Source organism: Salvia miltiorrhiza, chromosome 6 (genome assembly GCF_028751815.1).
Source record: "Salvia miltiorrhiza cultivar Shanhuang (shh) chromosome 6, IMPLAD_Smil_shh, whole genome shotgun sequence".
Taxonomy (NCBI): domain Eukaryota; kingdom Viridiplantae; phylum Streptophyta; class Magnoliopsida; order Lamiales; family Lamiaceae; genus Salvia; species Salvia miltiorrhiza.
In genome coordinates this window covers 11,710,299-11,720,122 of record NC_080392.1, presented here as the reverse complement: position 1 = coordinate 11,720,122, position 9,824 = coordinate 11,710,299, and the positions used below count along the sequence as shown (strand labels likewise).

General features: G+C 38.7%; 1 protein-coding gene across 2 annotated transcripts; it reads left to right on the top strand.

The window, feature by feature from the left end:
* The first annotated feature begins 6,490 nt into the window (after positions 1-6,490).
* Positions 6,491-9,011, top strand: LOC130988675 (uncharacterized). Of its 2 annotated transcripts, XM_057912582.1 has the most exons (4): positions 6,491-7,004; positions 7,240-7,309; positions 8,642-8,682; positions 8,809-9,011. In XM_057912582.1, the coding sequence occupies exons 1-4, from the start codon at positions 6,832-6,834 to the stop codon at positions 8,879-8,881; spliced, it is 357 nt and encodes a 118-aa protein (XP_057768565.1). In that variant the 5' UTR covers positions 6,491-6,831; the 3' UTR covers positions 8,882-9,011. The 2 variants fall into 2 exon arrangements, with proteins under 2 accessions (XP_057768565.1, XP_057768566.1); XM_057912583.1 differs by lacking the exon at positions 7,240-7,309 and having other exon boundaries at positions 6,495-7,004.
* Positions 9,012-9,824: the final 813 nt, after the last annotated feature.

Below are 9,824 nucleotides of genomic sequence, written 5' to 3'. Positions count from 1 at the left end.
TGCGATCCAGGGATGGTAGCCTTGCATGTAATCAACGGTTTGTATGCCACGGGAGTGGGTATGGACTAGCTTAGAGATTGCCTTAGGAATCATCTGATTAATTGAATTGAACATGTTAGTTAGGAGAATCTGTTGAAACCTTTGCCTTGGAAAATCTTCTCTTATCTGTTTCTCTGTTTCGCAGCTTGATTTGTTTTCTTTCCTGCTGTTTATTTATTTTGTTCTTTACAACAAAAACTCTTAATTTCGTTTGTCCAGATAGAGTAGAATAATTTAGGATATGAATTGGTTAATTCAGTCTCTGTGGAATACGACCTTGCTTGCTACTGTACACAATTGCACCCGTACACTTGCGGCGTGTTAAGTAAAATAGCGAACAAGTTTTTGGCGCCGTTGCCGGGGACTGATTTTTATCAATACTATCTGTTAATTGTTTGATACTAATCTGGAATTTTATTTCTATTTATTTAAATTTCGTTCTTTATTTTTCCTGTGGTTCTTATTCTTGTGTTTGGAGCTTTCCAGGTAGTGCATGAACACGCGATCTCGGAATCTACCTCTTGAAGATTTTGATCCAGAGATTGAAGCCACGCTCCACCTTAACAACAGCAAGAAAAGAGAAGCTACACTAGACACGATGGCTGCCACTACAGAAGAAGTCCGGGCGTTGAGATAACAGCTGCAGGCATTGTTGGATGCTCAGAAAGATGCTGGCAAGCAGAAACAGGCCCCAATCAATGAGGCGTTCACTCCGCAATATTATTTTCACGAGCCTCCAAGAGTCAACACAAACAATTTTGAGCTCAAGACTGGTTTAATCACGATGGTGCAGCAAAACCAGTATAGAGGCAAAGCTGTGGAAGATCCCAATGCGCATCTGGTGCAATTCCTGGAGCTGTGCAGCACTGTTAAGATGAATGGAGTCCCTGATGACATTATACGATTCCGCCTTTTCCCATTCTCACTCAGGGATAAAGCAAAGTCGTGGTATCAAACTCTACAGCTGGGAGCCAATCCAACATGGGGGGACGTGGCAGATATTTTCTTACGGAAGTTCCATCCTCCTGGGCTTACATTGAAGTTGAAGATGGATATTCTTCAATTTCAACAATTTTATGGAGAGACTTTGACTGAAACATGGGAAAGATACCAGGAGAAATTGAGGAAGTGCCCGTCCCATGGCTTTGATGAGGGGACTCTAGTGGTCATGTTTTATAACGCTTGTGGAGAGCGCACCAGGATGTTCATGGATACAGCTGCAGGGGGTTCCTTGCTTAAGAATGAGAGTTCTGAAGCAATGGAGATCATTGAGAGCATGGCCACCACGAGCTATCAATGGCCATCCGAGAGAGTTCACTAGAAGAAAGTTGCAGCTACCTCCAGTTCGGACCCTATGGCATTGATTGTTACTCAGCTGGCAGAGTTGAATTCGAAAATTACAGCTTTGACTATTGGAAATCCTGAGCCGACTGTAGAGATCCCAACATGCGTAGAAGACGTCAACTACATCAATGGCAGAAACTACGAGAACTTTCAACATGGGCAACATGGCGGATACAATAGTGGACATCAATTTCATCATGGAGGGCGTCCACGCCCAAATTTGGCGTATGGGAATCCCAACAATGCAATTCAACCTCCACCAGGCTTCTCGGTAACCAATGGAATGATAAATGAAGAGAAGAAGCCGAATATAGAGGAGTTGCTGATGAAGTTCGTGTCCAAATCCGATGAGAGGATGGAAAAGTTAGAGTCCAATGCCGTTGCTGTGGGGACTCAAATGAAGATATTCGAGACCCAATTGGGTCAAATAGCCACCGCCGTCAACAAACTCCAACAGTCGGGTAATCTTATAAACAATGCCAAGGTGAATCCAAAGGAACAGTGCATGGCCATTGGAGTAAAGAGTGAAGTCACCTCTGAAGACAGCCATGGTTCTTATGAGATGGGGAAAAGAGAGCTCTCGTGGAGAGTCCATGAGGAAGGTCGGCGACTTCCACCTCATCTGCGTCCTCCTGGGTGGATGCCGTTTCCCCAGCGTCATTTTAAGATGGTTGATTTGCCAAGCGGGACTACACAGGAAGGGGCCATGACGGCAAAAGATGAGAGTGCACGGCTGATTGAGAAAAAAGTTGAGGAGGTCACTGTTGAGGTTTCTGGCAGAAAGAATGAGGAAAAGCAGAATGCTACTTCGCCAGCAACTGTGACTATACCATTCCCTCAGTGCCAGAAGAAAGAGAGGATGAAAGAGCGGCTCTCTAAGTTCTTAGAGATCTTTAAGAAGGTGAACATCAATATTCCGTTGGTGGAGATGTTACTAGAGATGCCGCAATATGCCAAATTTCTCAAGGACATAGTCTCACGAAAGAAGAAGTTGGGAGAGTTTGAGACGGTGAATCTAAATGAAGAATGCAGCGCAATCTTGCAGAGGAAGCTGCCGGCGAAGGTCAAAGATCCGAGTAGCTTCACACTTTCCTGCATTATTGGAGGCCAGCAATTCAGAAGGTCACTCTGCGACTTGGGGGCGAGCATCAATCTCATGCCGTTATCTATTTTCAAGCAGCTGGCGATTGGAGAGTTGAAGCCAACATCTATGAGGCTGCAGATGGCAGACAGGTCGGTCACCTATCCTCGTGGAATTGTGGAGAATGTGCTCGTGAAGGTGGGAGATTTTATTCTCCCTGCAGATTTTGTGGTTTTAGACATTGAGGACGACAACAAAATTCCGCTGATTTTGGGGCGCCCGTTCCTTGCAACGGGAAGAGCTTTAATTGATGTGGAGAAAGGAGAGCTCACGCTGCAAGTTCACGATGAAAGCCAAACCTTCCATGTCTATGAACCATGCCGCATCCACAAGGACAAAGTGCCCAAGAAAGTTAAAGATCCGGGCAATGTAAGTGTTGATATTGTTAATACTTTTGATGAGGATCAGTTTTCTTGGCAGGACCCAGGTGATCAGAGTTCGCAGGAAGGGAGCACGGCTGGCAAGAGTGGAGCAGGGAGCAGCTGTTCGCAGCACTATTTGTACCAGCCTCCTTGATGAGTTTGTTGTTCTGTCGAGCTAACGACGTTAAAAATAGCGCTTATTGGGAGGCAACCCAATTTTTGGTTAGTTCGTTTCTTTTTGTTTGTTTGTTTGTTTTCGTGCCCCACCATTCATTTTCAAACTTATTCTACTTAGTGGTGAATAAGTTTGGGGGGATGTGTCTTTGTGGGTGCACTTTTGTTTTGGTTGTTTTTGTTCTGTCGTTGAGTTTTCTTAGTCTTGCTTTGGTAGTTCTCTTTGTGATGTACCTTGACGATGATGTGAGATGTGTAGAGTTTTGTTGGATAGTTGGCTTATGATGATTTCTGCTTTAAAATTGTGAAATTGTATGCATTTGTGTTGATATCATTGTGATTGAGCATGATTGATGAATGATAAGCATGGTCTCTTTTGATGTTGCAATCAATGAAATAAGCTGTGAGATTTGAGCTTTGACTGTCACCATTTTACAGTCTTATTTCTTATTCTTGAGTGATTGTTCGAGCATGCATGTTTCTCACTAGAACTTGTCTTGGTTTCTCCCTCGAGGTCACATAGTGTGCTTAATAACTTTGAGATGACAGAAGGCCATCTTTGCTAGCCTATTTATCCTTATTTGTCCTATATCTTTATATGATCCTAGTTCGCCCCTTTTGAGCCTTATTTTTCTATATTCTTTGATTTAGCTATGGGTGGAAGCTTGGAGATTATTTGATAGGAGATAATTGGGTTGTGGAGATAAATGATCATGAGTTATGTTTTGTGGTTTTAAATTGAAAATCCTAGTACCCTACAAGTTGCTGAAAGAAAAAAAAAAGGAATGGTGGAGAAAATAAAAAAAAAAGAAAAAAAAAAGAGAAAAGAATTGGAAAAAAAATGGGTACATAGGATGCATTAGAGAGACATAATGTTATGAGAAATAATTGTTGAGTTGTGATGGTTTTCGTATTGAAAAAATTGGTTTCGCGGAAGGTGGATGATAGAATTGAGTAAGAATGCTATAAGGTTGGTGATTATGCTATATTAAGAGTATCTATTAGTCACTTAGTCAAATATATCCTACCCTACCAAAGAGCCTACATTACAACCCTCAATAAAGACCTTTTTGGTCTTAGTTATAGGAGCACACATTAAGTGGTGGAGAGGTGAAACGATTGACAAGCTTCTGGTTGAGTACTTGTTTTGCTTGAACTGAGCGTATACACGTCCATGTTGATTGACACTTGATAGTTGAGAGATCTTAAATTCTTTATCTTTTTGGTGATGATTGCAATTCATTGAGACCATAATTTGAGTTTGTCATGAGTGTGATATCTTGATGATAAGAGATACAAATGCACCATAATTTGAGTTTGTCATGAGTGTGATATCTTGATGATAAGATTATAAGAGATACAAATGCATGTCGTTATTTTTGTTGATAAATCTGAAGCCACAATGTTATCCACTTTTCTCTGTGCTCTTGTTGATTCATTCTTGGTTCATCTTTGTTTCGTCCGAGGACGGACAATAGTTCAAGTTTGGGGGATTGAAAAACATGCATTTTTACCTCTTGGTGTGTCATATTTGATGTTTAGTTATGAGGATTTTGTGTGTTTGATTATTTATTTGAGCTTATATTGTTTTATGGTCAAGAACTTGTCACTTGCTTGTGGTTTGAACGAATTTTCAGAAATAATGAAGCCGAATTTGGAAGAATTGGCTGAAATAAAAGTTGTAGTTCGTCTCGAGAGGAGTTCTTGAGCGTAAACGGATCGTAAATCGGAGTTCGAACGAGGGAGAACGAGCAAAAACAAAATTTCTGCGCAAAGCTGTCAGAATCTCGTGGCGCCTCATGCGGGCTGGGCAAGAACTAAGATTCTCAACTTTACTACGGTTTCATTGTTGAATGTTTATTTGTTTATTTGAGATATTGATTTTTAGTCATATGTCTATGTGTGGCTAGAATCCTTTTTCCCAGGATTTAGGGAGTAGACATGATTTGAATTTCTGACTGTTTGATTCAATTAATTGAGATTGTTATTCCTTTCTATGTTCTTGTTATAATTGTTTGCTTTATTGCTTGATCACCAATTTAGCATAATCATAGGTTTTAATTTGAGACCGGGAGATGATAATTATTACCTGAACTAAGAACATAGAACACATTTATTTTAATTCTAAAGGGAATTGATAATTGTGAGGGCATTAATCCTAGGAACTTTTAGGAGTTACGTGTTAGAAGTGCGATCCAGGGATGGTAGCCTCGGTTTGTATGCCACGGGAGTGGGTATGGACTAGCTTAGAGATTGCCTTAGGAATCATCTGATTAATTGAATTGAACATGTTAATTAGGAGAATCTGTTGAAACCTTTGCCTTGGAAAATCTTCTCTTATCTGTTTCTCTGTTTCGCAGCTTGATTTGTTTTCTTTCCTGCTGTTTATTTATTTTGTTCTTTACAACAAAAACTCTTAATTTCGTTTGTCCAGATAGAGTAGAATAATTTAGGATAGGAATTGGTTAATTCAGTCTCTGTGGATAACGACCCTGCTTGCTACTGTACACAATTGCACCCGTACACTTGTGGCGTGTTAAATAAAATAGCGAACATAAGCGCTACGTTATTCCTACGTAAGGACCTATTCATGCAATTAACACCTTCCGAGACAATCATAATACACTCATGAATAGAACGGCCCGCTATAAAACCAAAATGATGCGAAGAGACTATAGACTATAGAGGCAGCAATATCATTCAGTTGTACAACCAAAATTTTGGTAATAATCTTAAAAAAGAAATTACCCAGGACAATAGACCGGATATCCGTGATGCGAGAGGCATCCTACTTCTTATGAAGCAGCGAAAGTAAATTGACGTTCAGACCATCCGGGAGATAAAGATGAGTGAAGAAGCGCTGAACAGCTCTCACAATATCCTTACCAATAATAGACCAAGAAGTATGGAAAAACTTCCCGCTGAAGCCATCCGGGCCTGCCGCACTATCGCCATTCATAGCGAAAACAGAAGCTTTGATCTCAAATGATTGTTGCATATAAAATTATAAAAAAATAAGTTAGGGTAGATGAACTTATTTTTTGGGGAGTTTATAAGCTCCTAAACAACTTATAAGTTGTTTTGAAAAGCTTATAAGCTCAGCCAAACACCCTCTTAGTTGCAAACTTAAAAGTTTGCTGCGAGAATTAATCTGAACCGTTGAGTGCATCTAGCGGCTGGGATTAAAGTACATAATAAATAAGTAAACTTTTAAGTCTTCAATTCCCAATAAATATCAAATATATAATACGGTTTGGGATTCCTGGCCTCTTCTCGATTCTAGGTCCTACGTCGCGTATCTAAGAATTCATCATTCAAAATCCTTGCAATTCTAGAGCCTCTAGCTCAAGTCCCTATCGCTGACGTGACAATATAATTCCACATAATTTGTATTTTATATGTTATTTTATTTATTATATTATACGTCACAATTAAACATTGTAAATGAATATGGGATCCATCGATTCACCAAAGCCGACCACCCCATTTCTGCAATTTCCTTTCTCCGCGCCGATCACGAGATATCCATTTCACCCCCACCGGCGATTCGCCCTACCAGCCGCAGCCGCGATCTGCCACCTTCCACCGCGATTCGCCGCTCCCCTTTCCCCTCCACCGCTTTCTGCCCCGTCACCAAGTCGCCGTCAGAGATCTGCCCATTCCACCTTCTCCGATGCCACCTCCATTTCCCTCACCGGCCCCAGCCTCAAATTATAAACACCATGGACTCGCCGCCGTCAAATTGCTGATCCAAGCATAGTCTACGCCTTAATGACTATTGCTTCGCGATTCAACCATGGATTCTCGCCGCGTCGGGTTGAAAGCTCAAAACTGCACTTCTCCCACCACGATTCGCCCCGCCGGCCTCCGCCGTTATCTGCCACCTCCCTTTCTCCCTCCCCCACCGCGATTCGCAGCGTCGGCCCTGCATCGATCTACCCAAGGTAAGTTTTTCTCCTCCATGGTAAGTTTTCTATTAGGAAAGATTACAATAGTAAATATAGAATGATTTCTCTACTTTAGAAAGAAGTTTTTTTTGGAAAGATTAAAAAGTATATACAAGGTAAATGTTTAACAATAGAAATTTTAAAACCTAGATTTTTAGTTATAAATTTATTAGTTCACTAACAATTCTGCTGCATCCACTCAATCGCCCGCCTCCACCATTTTCCTTGACAGACTCGGTCGGCTGTCAATTCTGCACCCCGTATCTGATCTAAGAGTTTTCCGGAACAAGCGTTTGATTGAGGCATTGCTCTTCATTTCGTGCCTATGGATTATGGAAGTCAGATATATTGATTTTTAAGTTGATTCGGTTTAATTTTAATGCGTATCTATGCATTTCATTTCGTGCCTATGGATTATAGAAGTCAGATATATTGATTTTTAAGTTGATTCGGTTTAATTTTGATGCGTATCTATGCATTTAGAATCCTGCTTCGGTTTGTGTTTATTTCTGTTTTGGTGGTATTGTTGTATTGGTTGATGTCCATTTACTATCCTGCTTCGGGTTGTTTCTCTTTTGAATTTATGAATTTTCTGTTTCCGCTAATTTGTGATCATGTTTGAAAAAATTGTTGCTTTACCTGGAACGTGTGTGTGTGTGTGTGTTTTTTTTTTTTTTTTTTTTTTTTTTTCTGATTATCAAAATATGCCTTTTTTTTTGCTGCTTGAATTGTTGCCGTATAGTGTAGCCGTGACTTAGGCCTTTTGACTGATTGTTCAGCTCTCTCAGCCATGGTTTATGTTACCTACATTATCTCGATAATGACCTCTTCTTCCAGTTCGTAGAAGAAGAGGTGAACATATATATATATATACATATATACTGGTAAATAATATTGAATCAATGATTGCACACGGGTTCATTACTCATGCATTCTTTTGAACAGATACTTACGAGATGCCAAGGAACTTCCTTTTTTAATGTCATTAACGGTTTTACTGATTTGCAATGATTGAGTATATGATACTGATAGAAGTGAGGTAGAAAGAATGAGGGCAACCGAGATGGAGGCTGCCGCCATTATGTTTTACTATTAATCTCTTCCTCTAATTTAGTTTTGAAACTTGAAAGCCGTTATGACAGGATGAGTTGGGTATCATTTATATCCAGTCTTGCCAATGCCTAGCTCAAAGCATATTAAATATCTCACTGTGATGTTTTTCTGAATGCTCCTGCATCATCTGGGTGTTAATCTTTTATTTTGTATTACTTTCTACCTCCAGTTGGGCTGTGTTAGTATATTGTGGAAATTAGAAGCATCAAAATTTGACGGAGTACTTGGGAGAAGGATGCATAGTTATTGCAAAGACTAACAGATTTTGGAATAATATTATGAGTATTCATTCTTACTCATTTACCTTTTCTGTTTTTATATGTTATTAGTTATTTTCCCTTTCACAAGACTTCAAATCAGTATTGGACTTTTATGAGAGGCCTACATAAACTTCTATAATTCTATTAACTTGCTTAACAAATACTAATTGCTGATAGATCTAATTCACTGAATGTATGTGCTGTTAGTTGTTAATAATGATTTACGCCGCATCGTGTTTCTTCTTCTTTTGTTGTGTTTAGGGAGCAGAGCAAACCTTGCAGAAAAGAAGGTCCGAGTTTTTGTAAGTCCATTCATCATCACCATCACCATCATGTTCATAAATTGCAGTAAATTGATACTGATAGAAAGCAACTTTATTGTTTACTTTGTTGTTAAATGATTTTGTTTAATTTGTCTTTGCTTACAGGTATTTCTTCATATTGCAGCACCAATATTTCTCCTTCTTTTTGCCTTTTCTTTTTTTTTCCGGGATTTGCTGACCGTAGTTTAGTTGCTTGCCTCATTGCTGTATACTTCGATGGAAGAAAGATTTGGATATGAGGTGATATTGTAGTTTATACTTCTCTTGGCTTCCTATTGAATTTTATGAAATGTTCATTTTTAACAGAAGATGAGATGGGGAATTATGCTTCTAACCTCTCACAGTATTGTTGTATGTTAGCATGAGTTTGAATAAGCAATTGATTATCAAATGATTATGGCTAATGTGAAACTGAATAGTACAGATTTGTATGATCCATTCTTATATGTGGCCATGTGAAACTGTGATTAGTTTATTATTATTGTGAGTATCTGTAACTGAAATTATTGGCATTGGCTTCCCGATTCCTTTCAGTGAGATTTTGATTGCTCGTGCATAATCAAAATCATGGTTTTAGTTGGAGGATAATATTGTATGGGAATTTGAGAATATATAATAGGAATTTGAGCAATTTGTTCCAGAACATGAACAACAGTTAGGGTGTTCTTGCTCTCCTTTTTTTTGTACAAACAAATATGTATGTGTAAATACATTATACATACATATATACTTTGGAAAGAAAGAACTCTCAAATTTTCTAGACCAAAGAGACTAAGTAAATAAATATATGTATTCATTTTGGATGTGCGTGTTCATAAATGCATATAAATAAATAAGTAAATAAATATATGTACTCATTTTGGATCTAACTTATATAAGTAAAATAATTTTTAAATTTTAATGTGGAAGTCAAAAATATTATCCAACCTAACATAAAGCATTAATCATCACATTTGAAAGTATGAATCAACATTAATCTAATTAATAGATTTCTATGGATTTTAAAAGTCTGGGTGTATTCGTTCCAGACTTTTAAAAGTCTGCAGAAATCTGGGTGTATTCGTTTAAAACTTTTAAAAGTCCATATAAATCTGGGTGTATTCGTTTCAGACTTTTTAAAA

Coding starts and splice junctions, on each gene's coding strand:
- LOC130988675 (XM_057912582.1), top strand. CDS start 6,832: ATGACTATTGCTTCGCGATTCAACCATGGATTCTCGCCGCGTCGGGTT. Junction 7,005..7,239: donor CCTGCATCGATCTACCCAAG/GTAAGTTTTTCT, acceptor TTTCCTTGACAG/ACTCGGTCGGCTGTCAATTC. Junction 8,683..8,808: donor AAAAGAAGGTCCGAGTTTTT/GTAAGTCCATTC, acceptor CTTTGCTTACAG/GTATTTCTTCATATTGCAGC.